The 19638-nt window shown below is 37.6% G+C and overlaps 1 protein-coding gene across 1 annotated transcript in view; it reads left to right on the plus strand.

The window, feature by feature from the left end:
- LOC132322483 (atrial natriuretic peptide receptor 2-like) overlaps positions 1 to 16956 on the plus strand; it is a 35936-nt gene extending 18980 nt beyond the window's left edge. Inside the window, exons 12-23 of the mRNA XM_059836971.1 lie at positions 520 to 641; positions 2304 to 2445; positions 5294 to 5339; positions 6283 to 6387; positions 7388 to 7501; positions 8340 to 8433; positions 9246 to 9333; positions 10084 to 10223; positions 13006 to 13158; positions 13807 to 13905; positions 16153 to 16244; positions 16807 to 16956. Coding sequence (XP_059692954.1) covers positions 520 to 641; positions 2304 to 2445; positions 5294 to 5339; positions 6283 to 6387; positions 7388 to 7501; positions 8340 to 8433; positions 9246 to 9333; positions 10084 to 10223; positions 13006 to 13158; positions 13807 to 13905; positions 16153 to 16244; positions 16807 to 16956 — 1345 coding nt within the window. The remainder of the gene's footprint in view (positions 1 to 519; positions 642 to 2303; positions 2446 to 5293; positions 5340 to 6282; positions 6388 to 7387; positions 7502 to 8339; positions 8434 to 9245; positions 9334 to 10083; positions 10224 to 13005; positions 13159 to 13806; positions 13906 to 16152; positions 16245 to 16806) is intronic.
- The last annotated feature ends 2682 nt before the right edge of the window (positions 16957 to 19638 follow it).

Raw genomic sequence — 19638 nt, forward strand, 5'->3', positions numbered from 1 at the left:
TATCCCTATTTAACTAAAACCCACTACATCTCTGTTTGTGAAGACATATTGGTGAAATGATTAGCATACCTGCAAGTGGTTTATTGTTCTTACCAATACAGGAAATGAGTTCACATTGTCAATGAAACTTTCACAAAGGCAGTGACATTGTTTTTTGAGATCGATCTTCTTGACATGTCCTTTCTGCTTCTACTGTATGCTTGCCTTCAGCAAAGAAAAATGGTTTTCAGGAAGGAAACCTCCCAAATAAAGCAAGGAAGATAATAAAATTGTTTCACTTGTAAACATGTGAAAGCACTTCCAAGGATAAAAAACTGCTGACAATTTCTAGAAGAAACTTTACTCTCTTGCCCTGTGAGCTCAGCAAGATATGGGTTTTCAAGCAGTCACCTTAAATGTTTTGGAAAAATGGCCATGGGGACACAAGTTGAAAACTACAGTTTCTGTAAACTTCAGTAGGCTTTGGAGCCTTTTTTGAGTGAAATTGGAAATACTAGCTAGCTGTTTTTTGACTTTCAGGTTTTCTTTTGCTACCGATATTGCTCAAGGAATGGCCTATCTCCACCACCACAAAATGTATCATGGTCGGTTGAAGTCTAATAACTGTGTGATAGATGACCGGTGGGTTTGTAAAATTGCAGGTAAGGAGAAAGCTAGAAAAAAATTTCAGAACTGTCCAGCTAACCGTCTAATTATAGATTTCACATGCAACACTCTTCCCAAGTGCTTTCATATTGATATTTCGCGTGGAATTGCTGACTGTACCAGACTTCACTAGCAGCGCCTTGTGCTGAAGCAAGTTTCATGTTACATTAGCAAGTCAAGTAATTTAGCATGTGTCATAGATGCACACTTCAGATCCCACAAATGATTCAGCCTGTCAACATCTGAGCAGAAGCTCTGCCTCCTTCTCTCTTTTGATAGAGAGAGAACCCCGAGGCATGGACAGTGGTGTAAAGAGATGTAGTAATGCTGACTGATTGGTAGGCGCAAGGTAGTTTAATGGAGAAAAGCAGATTCAACTCAGAGCTTTTAAGTCTTGTTTATGGCATTGAATTGTATTCTCCTAGAGATGGAGCTGCAGGTCAGGTTACTCCTAGTACAGGAAGACAGCCTGTGGGAACAGGAAAACCACTGGAGAGTCTAGTTTAGTTTGCAGCTGCCAAAGGGAATTAAGGCAATGACCATCTCTTCTACTTTTTGCCCAAAGCAGTCATCATACTCTCTAACCCACAGCCATCCTGAAAGCAGCAGCAGCAGCAGATTTGTTTTTCAGTGGTATATCCTATAACTAAAGCTCCTACATGGGGCCAGGCTTGCTTCTCCAACTCCTTCAGTATCCTTCTGTCCTCAGTACTGCCTACTCTGCTTGGAGCCTGTTCTGGAGAAAAATATGAAAATTAGACATAGTTGGATTACATCCACTGCATCACCTTAGCACAGTTTCTCTCAATTGAATAGGATATCTGTGAAATCATTCAGCAACTTCTGTTTTGATTCTGTTCTGTGTCAAACTGTAGGGTTTTCAAATCTTCATGGTTTATCTGGATGCAATAATGTCAAACAAACCTCATAAATAACAAATGTGGGACCTATTTTAAAAATGACCTCCACATAAAGATTCAATCCCTAGGAACATCTTAATTAGAGGTCACTCCAGATAAAACCAGATGTCTGCATCCAGCCTTCACATACAGTCAGTAGAGCGCTGTTTACGTAAGAAAGAAAACAGAAGTCAGTTGTTTTTCTCTCATTCTTCCTGATTCTGAGTCATATGCTAAGAATTCCTTCTATATTAGGCTAGAAGTATAGATGGAAAGATGTTTCACATCTATGCTGCCTTTGTTCTGATGCTAGTGGTGTTCAAGTAACGCCCACCATCTGATTTTCAGTTGTTAGTCTGTCTAACTAGTAATTACTTGAACAACCTGCCACCAGAGATAAGGATCAAGGGACAAAGTAGAACAGAAACATGTATTTACATGCTAACTCTTGCACTGAGGTGAGACTATTATCTGAGAATAATTTGATAAAATCATTAAATAATTCTGATTGCAATGGGTCACGTAGTTCAGTTTGCCTGCTGTCATTCAGTCCTGACGAAATATTTGGTTTTCCAGATGCTATATTTGCAATAGTTTAGGGGGGCAAGACCACACAAACCCCACTATTTCTAGACTAAGATGTGTATTTAGAATAGGGAAAATTAATTTATTTAGACTAGCTGTGTTACTGTCTACTACTGCACTTGTTTCAGGGAAGTATCCACTGAATAGTTTGCTTCCTGTTTTCTTCCACTTCAGATTATGGCTTGCAGTCATACAGAAAAGAAGATTTTCCTGATGGATCAAATTCGTCCCAGCAGCATTTGATACAGATTTACACAGCTCCTGAAATACATACTCTTTCAGATTTTGAACCCAATTCTATGTCCGATGTCTACAGGTAGCTAAGTTTTCCTGATCTCACTTTTAGTAATCTTGAGTATTCTCAAAATTGAGTATTCTTTAACAGTTAGGCTAGATTGTCACTCCAGGTATATGTTTGACTGTATTTTTAAAAGGATTGATCCTGGAATACAGAACAGCATAGATATCACAGGATCTTCTCTTTCAAGGTAGGTAATCAAATGCTGAATTCACTGACATTATTTAAAAGCAGAGTTGGCCCAATTATTTATAAGGAGTCTTTTGACTGTTAAGATAAAAAGGCATAAAGATCTGCTATTATCTAATTATCCTTTTTTTTTTTTTCTGTTGTTGTTTCTCATGAAAAGTAGAATTATTTCCAACAATGGCAATACTTTAGAAGTTAATAGCATCAATGTTCTAGAATGTCATAATGCACACATGCATCCTGTAATTCTATTATTGAATGTCAATACAATTATTTGGAGGCATATACATGGTGACAATATTTGGTTTACAGTGGAAAAATAAAGAGAATGGGGAAAAAAATGGATGCACTAGCAAATAGCTCCATTCTTTTCCTTTTGAAAGCCTTTATAGAAGATTGCTTTCCAGTGGCTTTCCCTCCCAGTGGTGGGCTGCTTCTATCCAATCACTTTTCAGATAAGTGGGAACACAACTGTAAACAAATGTCTGCATATACAGTGTGCTTTTTATTTATTCTATCAGATTAACTGACCAAGAACTTGAAATCTCAGTAGTATTTCTGCCTATAGAACATTTAAATATGTCCTTAGAATTTTCTCCAAAATAGGTCAGCGAAGGCAGTTTGGGATTGGGTTGGTATTTCTGGCTATTTTCATTTGTCCTGTATTGGTCTGTACTTTTTCAACATGAAGTAGTCTTTGAAAGAACCGTGCTCCAACTAAACAATAATTTTAGGATTGTCTTATACATTCCAGTTTACCATTGCCCTGCAGCCAAAATGTAACCCAGAAAATGTTTCCTTGGCTTGTTGTTTGATCCTGTTCCGGATAGATAGCATTATTTGACTTCGCAGGCAACTTTCCCTCTTGAAGGCATGTCTTGCCAAGGGTTCCCTTTTAAATAGTCCTAAGATCTGATTTGCTCATATCCTATATGTCTACAATGAACTTTTGACAGATTCAGTAAATGTTTCCTGGATTCATCTTGCTGTCCCACACACAAGTTTGAAAAACCTATCTCTTCTTTTGTGGCACTGCAGTTATTAATTTCTTGATTAAAAAAAGTAAAAGTAGTGAGAGATCACACCAAAAAAGGGAGAAGAGCAACATGCAGACAGGGAAGATAGAGAATTACCCTGTACCATTGTCTTCTTATCTGGGCTGTTATTTAGAATTTACATTTTAATAAATTTTATTTTTGATTTTATGAGCCGGAGGCAAGCCTTCCTGATACATGTATTTGGCCTCACTGGCCAGGCAGCGTTGATTCAGTCTTGAAATCTCCGTTTTTATCTGTGCAAATATTCCATTAATGTTCTTGTAGATGAAGTCCAAATAAAAAATGAGTAGAAACTGTGGGAGAGGGACTTGTAATTTAGTGTGCTCTTCCAGATGAATCACTTGCTTTTAAAGTTCTCTAGGAAAGTATTGGTCAGATGGGAAAACTAAAATGGAAATGAGAACAGAAGCATGAACGTAGCTCCTGTTTTGAGCTGAAGAGGCTGTTTCCAGTCACAGTTTCTCCTAGATTGGTTCTTCTTCATTTGTAATCATCACATGAATTTCACTATCCACAATGGGTAATGAATTTTATTGGGCAGTTCAGCTGAAGATTAATTAAATCAATGCTACTTTTTCAGAGTTACTATCATCTAATTATTACCTGTGGAAATGTTTTAGCTTTGCTGCCTTACCAGGATTGATTTTGCTTTCTCCTACCAAATCACCACAAAATTAATATAAAAATATCATCAGATTAATTTCTAAATTATTCATCGTGTTTTATATGCATTATTTTATTTTCCAATGGTGGTTCAAAGACAAGATAAACATATTTTGTTACCAACAGAATGTCTTACAGACCAATGCAACCATTAGTGACACAACAGATTGAAAACTAATATTTTCTAAAAAAATAAATGTTACAAAGCTGAGAGGCATGCAGGCATAAATAATTACACTGTTTTACTATATAAAGAGACGTCTTTATCCAGCCTGTTTGCTGAAGGAGGTGCTTGCTTCTAAGAGATCACTGTTCTGGAAGATCTCCAATGAGTTCAGAAAAAAAGACTAAATTCTCTACTTCCACTGTATTTTTCCATTGTTCATCCTTGATGAATGTATTAGACCTTAGGTCAACTGAGGAAGATAATGACCACAGGAATGTAATTCAGAAGGAACAAACAAAAATGCTTACTATAAAATATCTCCTTTGGACACACTATGTCATCACAGACTTTATGAAAATTTTCTAGAACAGCAGTCTTTTTGGTGGCTGAAAAACCACTCCCCCCACTGGTGATTCTGTTGAATCTGCTGGACTCCTGATTGGAGCAAAAATCAGACCCTTGTGTTTAACTGGTAGGAATCATGTGCATAAACCTGGACATATCACCTCTGGATTCCATTAATACTTACAGAGAAAATTGCTTTGCTGTCCATCAAACACAAACATCTCTGAGGCCTATGACTGTGAGAGGCAAATGCTATGAAACATTCAGTAACAAATCCCTGAAAACACAAAGCAATAACAAGTAACAGCACCATTGCCATCCTACCTTTTGAGATACTGGGATTTCAGCCATAGAATGGGGAAGAGTAAGAAATCATGAAAAGAAGAAATCATTGACTCAATTACCTGTTATTGCATTAAGATTTTTCTTCATTTTTATTTTGCAGTTATGCCATCATTTTACTAGAAATTGCCACAAGAAGTGACCCTCTGGCAGTAAGTTAAGATAAACTATCTTAGAAAAAAGAATTTGTAGAATTTGCATGACAACTTTGATTCTGTTTCTGCAGAAGATAAATCAAACTTTGATTTACTGCACCTTTGAGTTACCTTATGTGCATGCATTTTCCTCACGATTTTGTGGATACCAGTTCAGTTCCCATGGAACATGCAATTAGGGTTTCCTCATAGATCTACCAGTTTTCCATTTCAGAGCTTTTTGAAGAAGAATATATGATAAAAATAATGTAGCTCCAAACTGCCTTTCAATTAGTTTTGTGAGGCTTAATGGCTAGGTGGATGCAGAGAGAATGTATGTATTAATATCTTTCTTTTTCTCCTACTTCATATTTTCATGTCTTTTACAGGCCCTTTAAGTGGAATCTTGCAGTAAAAAGAATAATCTAGAAAAGCAAATTAGCTGCTCTCCATGAGTAAAATATTTGTTTTGCATATGTTTTTTGATCACTGCTAAATGGCAAACACAAAAAGAATGCACCTTGAAATTGGAAACAGATAGTCTGAATATGTAACCATGTTCTCTCTGAAATAATAATAATATTGTAATAATAAAGACTTAAAACTACTATTTATCCAGTCCTCACAGTTTGTGATAATAGACTAATGTAGTCCTTGTGGTCTCCTAAATGTTTCCCAATATCTTGCCAGGTATTCATTTGTTTCAAAAGTTGTTTATGTCATATAAACATTAAGATTAAAGCCATGAAGAAGCTTTCATAAAAGGTGACCCATTTTAGACTGGGTTATATATTTTTTTAATCCTTTCTTTTCCGTTGTGCACTTATGTAAAAAAACTGACTCAGAAGTGATAGGGAAGATGTTATAAAAGTGATTATGATAATAGTAATATATTTTCAGTGTCTGTCATGAGAACCATAACACTTGTTTCAACGTTGTTTAATCCCCTTTTCTCTAGAAAGATGATGTGCATTCAGCTGAATATTCTTGGTGCCCACCTTTGGCAGAATGCATTTCAGGAAAGGCTGAGAATTCTTGCCCATGTCCTGCAGATTATGTAGAGGTGAGTAAAATAAAATAATGTAAGTAAAGTAAAAATTGTGAGTAAAGTACAATATTGTGGACAAAAATAATTTATTGAATTTACAACATATCATAGAAGTTTTATGGCAACATTACCTTTGATAAATATAAATAACCCAGAAATCAAGAAGTGCATCTCAAACAAGGCAAAGTGATAACATCAAGTACCCTTAATAAATAACCTGTTATTGTGACAATGAAAAATTCAGTTGTCCTCTCCAGTTTCCAGTGTAATAGATTATGTTTTTAATATTCAATCATTGATTTTTGTGCAATTTCGTTTTATTATAAAGTGTTGAATTCCATACATATTTTATGTTAGTAATATCTAGCTTATTGACAGAGGGCTTTCACATAATGAAGTCTGTCTCAAGCAAATTATGAGTTTGGTTTGTTTCTTATGCAACAAGCCTTTCTCTTCAGTAGCCTCAATAAAGTACACTGCCCCCCCCCCCCCCCCCCCCAGTTTAATTAAATCAGAATAAGATGGGGTCATCCTCATTTCAGTTTAAGTGCAATATTATTCACCTTTGCTGGTTTGTAACAACATAAATGTAAAAAAAACTTCTCCTTTGCAGCACTGTTTTTTAATCATAAGTTAACATTCTTAAGGGGTACTTCAGCTCTTAATCTTTCGTGAAATTTGTGTACAGACAAGTCCTCTGAAAACAGTATGTGACTCCAACAGCATAACTCTCTTACAGCACAAGACAAGAGCTTAAGCAGTGTTCAGCAGAAGGAACATGTATATCTCACTCATGATTTCCCATACCAGCATTTTCATGAACTAATATCCTTCATTCAGCAAAAGCCTGCAGAACTCTGGAGGCTTCAGTATGGCTCTGACACTTCACCAACTGCAGATAGACCTTCACATAGGTAGCTGGCACCAAGAAAACAGAAGTATTAACTTAAAATACTGCGTGTGCTTGGAATAATAAAAAGCTGTTTGCTTTTCTCACTCTCTTTCCCTTCTACAGTTAATTGAAAGGTGCAGAAAAAATAATCCATCCCAAAGGCCTACATTTGAACAAGTCAAGAAAATGTTGTACAAGATGAATCCTGTTAGCCCTGTTGACATGATGATGACTCTGGTAAATTTAGCTTTTAAATCTAATCCAATCTGCTAATTTTCAATAATTTTAACCTCAGTCCTTCAGGTTTTTGGTTTTTTTTAAATCTTATACCCCTTGTTTGGAAAAAATATTCACAGTTATTTGTTCAGTTCTGTTGGGGTGACTGTAGCTGCAGTTCTGCTTGGAACCCAGCTTTTCTTCTCAATCAGTTTTTTAACTTTCTCAGCTTCTTCGGGGCTGAACATTTTTTTGTCTGTCAAATGTTGTTTGCAAACTATAGTCCCCCTTTCCTGTGGCCCAGTGCTCTAACAGTAGCAGAGATATAGAATCCCTGCATGCTACAAATAGCATGTTTGTAAATCATTTTGAGCAGAGTATCTCAAGCCCATCAGCAGAGAAAGATCCCTGCCTCCAGACTATTGCCTCACACAGAGGAGGGATGCAAAAAGCAAAGCACAGACTAGCATAGCAAGCTAGTTTATGAAAGTATTGTGAGTTTTTGATAAAAGTTTAGGACATAGTTACCTTTTGTTTTGTTAAGATTTTGTCTGTAGGTTGCTCTCTGCATTGGATTTGGCCCCTCAAGTTTGCATGAAATTTGAAAAGCCTGAAATTGCCTTCTGCTGTCTTGTGTGTAAGCAACAACCTCAAGTCTAAATTCATAAATTTACTTGAGGAGAAACCAGATCTTTGTATTTTGTAAAAAAGTGTTAGGTATCTTAGGCCTGTGTCCTTTTTTATCTCTGAATGTTTTCAAAGCAGAATCATTCAAATACTTAAATCCTATCCAGCTAGGCATGTGTTTCAGTAAAAAGATGAATTTCTGAAAAATTTTACAAATTTCTCTGTTATTTAGATGGAGAAATATAACAAACATCTGGAGATATTGGTTTCTGAGAGAACCCAGGATTTAATGCATGAAAAACAGAAGACTGATCGTCTGTTGTATAGTAAGTTATAAAGAAAAAAATACTGAATATTCTTCTCAATAATCATTTTATTTCAGCTTTCTAACTACAAACAAGAACCCTTTAATAGATGATTATTTAATAGGTAATATTTAGCTAGCAACGAATTAATATACTTGTTTCTTGCAAAGCTGGAAAGATATTTAGCTACTCTCTGTATTTCCCCCCTAGAAGTCAGTACACTCATCTGAGAGCTATGGCCCAAAATCCATATTGCTCTGACTTTGCATTGGTGTGGCAGGCTTTTACACAGTTATAAATGTTGTGGAAAAGTAGTTGGTTCCTTTTGATGGCAGTGGATGTTCCAGAACTCTGTGAGAAAAAAGGGCATAAAGAGATGGGAATAGCATGTAAGAAAGCAAAAAACAAAGGGATGTGAAAGTTCAAGATAGAGGGAACAAATACAATTAAAAAAACAAAACAGGGAAGAGATAGTAAACAAACCTAACACAGGTAGAAAGCATTAGGAAAGAGTTAAGAGTTCACAAAGAGAGAACTAGTAAAATCCCAGATCACACCATTAGAATCTAACCTTACTCTTTCTTATAATGTATAGATACTGGTTTGTTTGGCCTAAAAGTTATGGGCCATGTGAAGAATCTGGATGTGTTATCAGTGACATTTATTGTGAATTCTCACATTACAGAAGAGCAGATTTTGATGCCAAAGTTTGTTTTCACCTTCATAATACTTTGCATTTATGAACATTTTTTGTGCATTTAAACCAGCATGTTGTGTTTATTATGTTCTTTTATCCATGTAAAAAGATTACAATGCTTTACTTTCTACAACAGGTATGTTGCCAAAACAAGTAGCAGATGATCTCAGGCAGGGAAAACAGGCACAAGCTCAAAGTTACTCAAGTGCCACCATCTTCTTCAGGTAAATAAAAAATAAGAGATAGGACTAGAACTGTCTCCTACAGAAGAAACTCCTAGTCTTCTAGTGGAGGTGAAACTCCTGAGTACAGAATTTCTGTCTAAACTGCCACCTATTGTAATAGGTGGTTCTACAAAATTGTCTTTCAAAATTCTCACACTCTCTCCCTATTTTTCATTAGAATTACTTAAGTAAAAAATTGCATTACTCTGAAGCTGTAACAAACAGCAGCACATCACTTTACATGTGTTACACATGCATAATCTATGTTTCATAAAATAGGTCTAAGTAAAGAATCCACCATTTAGCCTATGTAAAGAAAATTTTCTATCCTTAGAGTCCACTTGGATTTACAGTTCTAATTTTTTATGCATGCAGGAAACAACATACAAATTTCATGCCTTCACTTGTCATAAAAGAACAGATATCAAGTTCCCTTTTTTTTCTATTTATACATAACACAAAATGGAAGACTGCTTAGTCTGTTACAGATTAATGTCTACCTGTAAAAATGCTTTGCTGCACTGCTAAGCAAAAAGACTTAGATCAGTCTGTCTTTTTAAATGGCAGGAGTCTTTTCTAAATACAAATAAATGAAGACAAAACGATCCAATAAGAATCTTAGCGCGAGAATTATTGAAAAGAGAAGCTTGATGTAATTGCATTGAGAAATTTTTACTGTGTATTTAAGATTACTAATCAGCAACCATTAGGGCAGTGGATGATTATGCTCTTTCTGTTGTGTTTTAACAGTGACATTGTTGGCTTCACTGAGCTGTCCAGCAGCAGCACACCATACCAAGTGGTAGATCTCTTGAACAAGCTTTATACCACTTTTGATGAAATCATAGATAACTATGATGTCTATAAAGTGGAGACCATAGGAGATGCCTGTAAGTTCCTTGTGCTGCGGATGATGAAGGGGCCTGGGGCATCAGGATAGAGACCCTCTGATGACAAGGAAGAACAGTTGAAGGAGATTTGGAAAGCTTCTTACCACTGGGAAGACCAAATAAAACAATTAGGAGATGAGTTCTAGCAGAGCCCTAGCAAACTTTAGGAACATTTTCCTGCATACATTTAATCATTTGTGTGGTTAAAAAGTGTTGTGAATGGGATAAATTAATGGAGTAAAATACTGCTGCTGTTTATTTGGTTCCTATTACTAGTGAGGTCTGACTTTAAGTCTTGACAGCAGATTAATCCCAGATGGCAACTTCTGTGTCATGGGAACACAACTAAAAATATTATCTTCTACATGGGATCATACATACCATACTCTAAGCTTTATTATCTGTCCTTTTTGCAAAGACCGTAACAATCTTCTTTCTCCTACTACATTGTAGGGGCTTGACTGCCTCTTCTCTTTTGCATCTTTTCTTTTGTAGGAAAATGGCTTTATATTTGCTACCATGGCAATCTACTGCAGATAGACTATGATTAAAATTGAGTTCTGTAAAACCTAAGGAAAATTTAACAGGGCTTTTGAACGAGACAGACAGAATTCTTATAAGAGATGGAGAACAAAAAAGTCCACTCTTTTCTCTCCATGGAACCGTTGAGCACATTCTTGAGCACAAAATTTCTGAATAAATGCACCCCATAGATCCCTAAAAGACCAGTTTCTTGCCCTATACAGTAACAGAATCAAAGAATCATAGAATATCCTGATTGGAAGGGATCCACAAAGAGCATAGGGTCCAACTCCTGGCCCTGCACAGGACCATCCTTAAGAGTCATACCATGTGCCTGAGAATGTTGTCCAAATGCTTCTTGAGCTGTGTCAGACTTGGTGCTGTGACCAGTTTGCTGGGGAGCCTCTTCCAGTGCCCAACCACCTTCTGGGTGAAGAGCCTTTCCGTGATATCCAGCCTAAACACAACCCTGACACAACTTCAGGCCATTCCCTTGGGTCCTGTCACTGGTCAACACAGAGAAGAGATCAGTGTCTGCCCCTCCTCTTCCCCTCACAAGAAGTTGTACCTGCAGTGAGGTCTCCCCTCAGTCTCCTCCAGGCTGAACAGACCAAGTGACCTCAGCCACTCCTCACACAGCTTCCCCTCAAGGCCCTTCACCTTCCTCGTGGCCTCCTTTGGACACTCTCTCACAGCTCAATGTCTTTTTTGTGTTGTGGCACCCAGAACTGCACCCAGCACTCGAGGTGAGGCTGCCCCAGTGCAGAGCAGAGCGGGACAATGCTCTCCCTTGCCCGGCTGTGATGCTGTGCCTGATGCCCCCCAGAGCACTGCTGATTCATGTTCAACTTCAACCAGGACACCCAGGTCACTTTCCTGCACTCATTTCTGCTTTCCAGCCTCTCCTTTCCTAATCTGTCTGAACATCCATGCTCCCATCCCAGGAGCAGAATCTAATACTTTTCCTTCTTAAACGTGAAGTTGGTGATTGCCCAGTCCTCTGATTTCTCAGGGTCTCTTAGCAGGGCCTTTCTGCTAGTGAGGCAATTTAATAGTATCAGCAGACTTATTAACCCTTCCAGTCCTGTGTCTGAGGCATTTATGAAGCTGTTGAAGAGCACAGGGCTGAGCATGGAGCCCTGTGGAAGCCCCCAGAGACAGGTGACCAGTCTGGTGTCCCCCCATTCACTGTAACCTTTCGTGCCTGACCCGTGATCCGGTTGATCACCCATCACATAATGTGTTTATCCAGCTGTGTGCCAGACAGTTTGATTCTGGCAGAAGCTGTAGGATCCTGGGAGAAGCCATACAAAAAGCTTCACTGAAATCCAAAAAGATAACATCAACTGGCTTCCCTTGATCACTTGGGTGGGTTATCCTGTCATAAAAGAAAATCAGATATGACAATCAGGGCTTTCTGCTCATGAAGCCATGCTGGCTGTGACCAATGACTGTGTTGTCCTTCAGGTATTTTTCTGTACCTCCTAGAAAAATGTTCTCCAAAATTCTGCTGGGCACTGAAGTGAAAGTGGCAGGCCTGTAGTATTTAGGGTCATCCCTCTTGCCATTCTTGAAAGAATTGGCAGAAGAAATTCTGCCATTCTTGAAAGCTGACAGATTTGCCAGCTTCCTGTAGAATGGGACCACTCCAGATTTCCATGATCATTCAAAAAGCATTTTCAGAAATCTTACAATGACTTCACCAGTTCTTTGAGTACTATGGGATGAATCCCATCACGTCCCATAGATTTACAGAGCAGCAAATTCCACATAAGTTCAGGGTTTAGTGGGAGTTTATCATTCTCACAATCATGGTTGTCCAGCTCAGCACTCTAGGACCCCAAAATCCCATCATCAGTTTTTAAAGCATAGTGCAGGAAGCGCTAGTTGGAGTCATTGCCTTTTTTTTTATAATTGCCGAATGACAGAAGGCACTGAACAGCCACATTTGCACTGCCTGTCCCACTTTAACCATTCTTGGTGGAGGGGAGGATGAAGAGAGAAAGGATTGGAGGGAGTAAATCTCATGTCAAAATAAGAAGGAAATGCATCCTTTTTCATACCTAAGGTAATTCCACACATGAGCCATTGCCCTAGCATTCATTTGTTTCTGGTTTTCTTTGCTCAGCAGGCACTACTGTGCCTTGGGATATGAAGGAATAGGATTTCTTCCTTTTTAATTTTTTTTACTGTAGGCAGCATACTTTAGTAAATCTACGTGTAATGCCAAAGATTAACATAGTTGCATTGTTGTGTTAAGATATGGTGGTGTCGGGAGTACCCAAGGAGAATGGGATCCTTCATGCTGGTGAGATTGCAAGCATGGCTTTAGACCTTCTGGATGTCTGCAGGACTTTTAAGATCCCACACAAGCCTAATACCCTTCTAAAGATAAGAGCAGGAATACATTCAGGTACGTTGAGAAAGCTGCAAAAGAGTCTTCTCTGGCCTTACAAATGTGTCTGTAGTGGCCATTTCCTCTCCATTAAAAATAAAGTTAATTTTTTGATACACAGTTAATTTTTTGATACACAACATAGAGGTCATCCCAACAGAATAATTTATATCTGGATACATGGGATATTGGTACCTCAATTTTGAATACAACATTGGAAACATCCCATAGCCCCCATGCCTTTGCTGATGTGAGTTAGAACTGCCATTCTGTGTCTGTTACTTGTTCTTATCAGCTGTTCTCTTCTCAAAACAGTGACTTGTTTCTTGACAATCTGATCTAGCCTTCACTCTCAGACTCCTAGCTCCCTGATTAAATCTGATGTATGATTGCAATTCCTTCTTGATAGATGGCCAGAGCTGGACATGTCCTGTGCAGCCCAGCATCTGCCAGCTAATCAGCGTACATTGTCTTACCAAGAAATCATATCTTCTGTGTTTTAAATCACCTGTAAAACAGATTTGTAACCCATGTAAAGACAATACTGATATTCAGTCTTTATCTGCTTGAATTAGATTTAAGATAGTGTAGGAAGAAATCAGAAGACTGTGTGACTGATTATGCGATTTATAAACACAAAATTTCTTGCTTTCCATTTCTTAACAGGGGCAGTTGTAGCTGGAGTTGTTGGAACCAAAATGCCACGGTACTGTTTATTTGGAGATACTGTGAACACAGCTTCCAGGATGGAATCTACCAGTGAAGGTAATAAGGAACAAACTGCAGATGGGGTTTTAATAATTTCTGAATTAGTTCTTAAAAAATGTTAGGCTGAGTTTTGAGTCCTGACCTATTCAAATGATTCTGAATCCTGTAAAGATTTTCTTGATTTCTCAGTCCAGTCTGCCTAGGGACAAATTATTTGAGTGATATTCTCTACAACTGTTTTTGCAATCAGATCCCCTTATTTCTCAAGCCTTGGAAAGGGATTTTTGTGGCTTTGAAGTTCTCTGCAGTAAAAAAAGTTTGGAATAAAACAAAAAAAAAAAAAGAGGCAAGTGGTTCTGTTCACTGTTTCTATGTGTTCCTGGCACTCAGCTGGATTTATGGTAGGAATATTTTCATTAGTCCTCTTTTGCTGCTGATAACTTTTTCTAATGGAGAACACAAGAAACAGTAGGATGTCATGGGAGTTGTGTCTTTGTTCAACCAGTACAGAAGATTATGTATGTGCCCTCTAGATAGAGTTTAAACAGAAATTTTGTGGAGGTATTCTCACTGCTTCTTCCTAAGAGATAACAGAGCTCCAAGTTTACTTAGAAAACTTTGTCTTTAGCTAATATGAACATTTGAAACTCAGATTCTGAAATACTTTGGCTGATTTAGTGATTCAACGTCACAGAACCTTGATGGCTTGTTTCCTGACATTCATGAAACAAAGTTGAGTAGTTTTACGGCTCACATTGTAATGCATTGTAAATGAACTAGGCACATGCAAGATTCTTCAAGTTTAATTTAATGGTAAAAACTGATGCTTTCAACATCTATCGCCATCCTCTAAAAACAAGGCAGAAAGGCAGGGGAATAGTCCTGAATGATGGATTTGAAAGGATTTGAGAATCACTAGCATCCATTGCTTCTCACCATTTTTATTTTTCCAAAGCAAATGCTAACCTGGATGGAACACATATGACTTCATTTTCTTTTTGTCAATCTCCCAGATAACTCCTTTCATGTTCTTTGTGTCATCTTATCTGAACTCCTTTAAAACTAATACCTTCAAAATCTGCTTCCATCATTCATAGGTTATCTTTTGTTCTGTATGCAAGTCTCTTTATCCGATGGTGCATCAGCCCTATAGACTTACAAATAAAGAGACATCACAAATAAAGACAGAGCATTTATCTTTCAAGCATTTATTTTCTCTCCCTCTTATTCTGACCACATACATCTGAGGACCTCAAATTACATTACCAAGTTTTAACCCTAAGATGATTGCTTTAAAATAGAATAATTACTACCAATGCACACTAAAAATGCTATCACCTGGAATTTGAGTGCTAGTGTCTTGTTCTCAAGCAAGATGACAAGCTGAACTACACTGTATCTTCAAAGAACAGTTCTGAGATATGTATCTATCTGAGACATAGATGTCCTGATCTACAGGCAGTATTCTGAGACTCTAAAAAACATTTAAACAAACAAAAGTGGACATTATAGAACTGTCATTTTCTAATATCACAAAAATCAGACAATCTTAGCCAGTCCTACTATCACCTAGGATGTTTTTTAAACAAAAAAGAATAATGAGTGGCTCTGTGTCACAGAATGTTACAGGTGAAAAAAACCTTTTAAATTTTTTTTTAAATTTCAGCAAAATTTTGCTTTCCAGCAAAAGTAGAATTTCTTCTATCTGTCCTTCTTGGTCCTTCTTCCGTCATTTGCAAAAGGCAAGACAAATGAGGTTAACATGGTTTATATGAAGATAAAAATTTCAACTAAGGAAAAATCACAATGCTAAAAAATTGGTGGAGTTATGTTAATAACTTCCAACTGTCTTAAATTACAGGTTTGGAGTCAGAGCAACGGTGGCTGTTTCTCTAGCGTTTAGACTTGGCTGAAAATTAAAGGGGCTAAGAAAGCACTGCCTCTTTATTGACCAGGAAGTAGAACTGTATGGTTTTCTTCACCAGATGAAAAGGATGCTCATCAGTAGCACAGATAGACAACTCTGAAGAGTACAAAAATATTATTAGATGCAGAATGTGAAGAGTAGTGTTTGTTGACAGCCCCATATTTATCCTGAGATGCTCTCACAAACAGGCCAGGATACTGGAGCTTGTGTGCAAACATTTTGAATAACAAATAACAAGGAATGGAAGGAAAGACTTGGGGAAAAAAGCCCAAGGGAGAGTTCTTTAATGAGTCTTGAAATTTTGACACACTTTGGGAGATGGATCTGTCCTAGATGTATAAATTGTTTGCTAATATGATATTTATCTTTCTTTCCAGCTCTTAAAATACAGTGCAGTTCAAGTGCATACCAGCTGTTGGAGCAGATTGGAGAGTATGTGTTAGTATGCCGTGGGAATTTACAAGTCAAGGTGTGTATGCAACATTTATACTCAGCTTTTCAGAGAGGAGAGTGTGAAAGTACTCTGGAGTCCTTGAATTTTAACCCATGCAGTCCCCTATATTTTCTAGTCCTCTATATCTCACAGTGCTTTGGTTAGACTAATTTTTGTACCTGAAGGGAGCATTTTCAGATTTTAAACCAGGACCAATGCCATGGACTTGTTCATGGGACAAACCTGGTCAGTCAGAGACAAAGGAGTCAAGCTTGGAAGTCCTGCATGGCACATTCACTGTCACGACTGCTTCACGAAATCATAAAAGGTCATTCAGAGACATCACAAATCATCATGTGAATTCCACAAGAGAATTAACATGTGTGGGCCCAGTTTTGGATGGGACTTCAAAGAATTTTTTAAATTGATACTGCTGCTATTGACTTTAAAGAAAAGGTTTTATGCCTCATTTTTCTTCTATGTAAAGTGGCTCACAAGCACATATTTCTCCTTTTGGGACTTGTTTTGAGTTGTAGTAAGAAAATTATTTCATAAATGGCAGATAGTTTATAACCCCATGACTAATATTCTTTCTTAGGGGAAAGGAGACATGGTCACATACTGGCTTGAAGGTAAGAAAGCTTCTGTCACCCAGAAGGCAGTCACCAGCACTTCTGTGACTCCTCAAGATGCCAACAGATTTTCATATAGTCCGATACCAGGTGTCTTTCCCAGTGATCCTCTCTGAAGTCCTGCTTCCTAGTCACTCATTAACTCCACATCCCTTCTGCTTTCAGTCTGTTAGGTCATCATGCTGAATTAGAAAATTAGAAAAGAGATAATACAGCCCTTTGGCCTTGTGAATGTATGAGCTCAGGCTTTATTTACAGGTGTTTCTCCCAGCGCTGACACTGAAAATACAAAAAAAGCTAAAACTCATCTTAAGGAATAATACATAGAAATGGCCCACCAGCTACCAAATCAGAAAGTAGCTCCCAGTGTTACTTCTTGATGTGGTTTTGATAGGTAATGCTCAGCCAGCAACCACCATGACCTCAAAATCAGCTGGTAGGACATTCCAGCCTGTGAGGTGCTCCCACAGAAAAGGAGACAGTATAATGTTGCTGTTTAGTGGTATCATTAACCCTGTGGGCATGGTTGCTTTTGTGCTGTAAAAGGGAAAATCAGGTGTGTATTGTGTCAGGAAGTAAGATCCATCAAAAGAGAAGGATGAAAAATCACAGAAATTATAGGGGATACAAATTGAAACAAGAATTTGTACTCTTACTTCCACTTAATCTCCATTGTCTGGGGCATAGAAAGAGGAATTAAGAAGAAAGTCTGGTGTGTTTCCATACAGGCAATTCCTAATGACACCTACCATCTTGTTGTAGGAAATCTTGGTAGAGAAATGCAAGATGTTGTATGCTGTTGCTAAACAGGGTAAAGTTAACTACAGCTGCTCCTGTCTTTGGCTGCTCTGGGATTTCTCTGAAAAACAGCTCTTTACGTTAGCTGATGTTTTTGCTTTGAATAAAGTGGCGGTGATTATCCAGTTATTGCTGGATATCCAGCAATATCAAGCTATTGCTCAATAGCTGTCCATCAGTGAAATCAGGCAGCCCTCTGAGTCACTGTGTAATTTAGGACACAGTTTAGGAAAGGTCATTCCTGAGCCAGCATTTCCTGTAAAGAGAGAACTACATCACTACAAGTGGAGTAATTTCTAGATGAGCATGATTCTGTGAGCATTGCTGGTGTTGGCTTTCTTTAAAGACTTACCTTTCAGGGCTAATCTATTTTGAAGAGTTTAGCCCGTTCCAGTTCAACTGGTTAACAAAAAATCGAAAAGAAGTGAAACAGAGACAAAGCATAAGTGAAACAGAGACAAAGCATATCAAGGGTTCAAAGCATTTCCACCATAATGTGAACTAGACTGGATAAAGCTAATTGGGAGGAGATGGAAAGGAAGGACTTTGAGTAACATAGCACCACTTAATCCTGCTTATTCTGCTCCCTTACCCTCCAATCTGTCTGATCCTAGGAAAAAGTACAAAAACATGCATGTAGTTGCAGTATTTCTGGTTTAAATTTGTGGAGTTTAACCAAGCAGCTAACTACTTGTTCATGTCTCTATGTAGCTAGCATAGCAACATAGCATAGCTACAACTTTTAATTCCAAGTATGTGCTGTGTGATAGTGATAGCAGGGTCGCACTGCAGTTTTTCTTCGGCTCCTGTAAGAAGTAAGTGCAGTGGTAATGAGAGACTTTGCAGGGATGCCTAACAAAGGTAGAAAGTTAAATACTTCCAAATTATGGGAGTTTTTTTGAACTATATAGAAAAGATGTATATCCTTCTGAGTGAAAGTAAGTCTCAGAAGTCTGTGAATCGCAGTGAGGGACATAGACATAGCTGACTTTGGCACATGAGATCCCAACATAAAGTCCAGCCAAATTTTTTTAAATCAACATTTTTAATTAGTTTCACATTTTTCTAAGCTTAAAAATTCCTTTCTCTTTTTTTTAAATTTCATATTAGAAGGTATAGTACAATTACTGTTTTTGTAATCTTAGCAGAATAAACCTTTCAGTTATCAGTAGCCCAGAGATATTCTCTAATACAACCATTTCCTTTATCCAAATGCTATCTAGAAATTGTGAAATTCTCTGCTTTATTACAGTGCTTTATGATGTATTAAATATTTTACAATATTATCTTAATGAGTTTGTATTTGTTTACTATTTTATTAAAAATATTCATATCCTTATCAAATGTGGATGTGAAAGTGTATGCTTTGTCCATAGTATTTCAGTTTTAACTCTTCTGCCTTGTTTTAATGTAGTCTATAGAATTAAAAGATTTTTTAAAAGTGTCTTATGAGTTTAAAATCTTCTAAATAGAAATGAGTGATGAGTGACCAATGGCAAGCTTGCTGGATTGAAAGCTTTAACCACTGACAAGTCTTTGGGTAGTATTCAAGTTCTGCTGAAGACAGGAGAGACTCTTGCTGACTTCAGGAGTCTTAGAGCCTGGTGGTTTTCTGTAAAAGAGGTACAGCCTGAAGAGTGCCTGGGTCACCCTACCTCAGTTTTATTGTTACTTCCTGATCCTCTCCTTCAACAGAGCATCTCCAGAGTGAGAATTATTTTCTACAGACTGTTGAATCTGTCATATCTTTTCTGCAACTTCAAGAAACAGTCCTTATTAATGTCAGTTTTTCTGATGACTGTGATGATATGACTGACTTTGGAAGATAGAAGAACAGTAGTGAACACTACAGACACAAACAGAAGTGTCCTCAGTCAACTGACAGATATTTTAAGATTAATCTCAGTCATTTTGACAGATGTAGTCAATGACAATGGCCATATTTCAGAGGCAGAGAGGCAGGAAAGCATTTACCACCCTGTAAAACTGAAGTATGATAA

This window comes from Haemorhous mexicanus, chromosome Z, assembly GCF_027477595.1.
Source record: "Haemorhous mexicanus isolate bHaeMex1 chromosome Z, bHaeMex1.pri, whole genome shotgun sequence".
NCBI classification, from domain to species: domain Eukaryota; kingdom Metazoa; phylum Chordata; class Aves; order Passeriformes; family Fringillidae; genus Haemorhous; species Haemorhous mexicanus.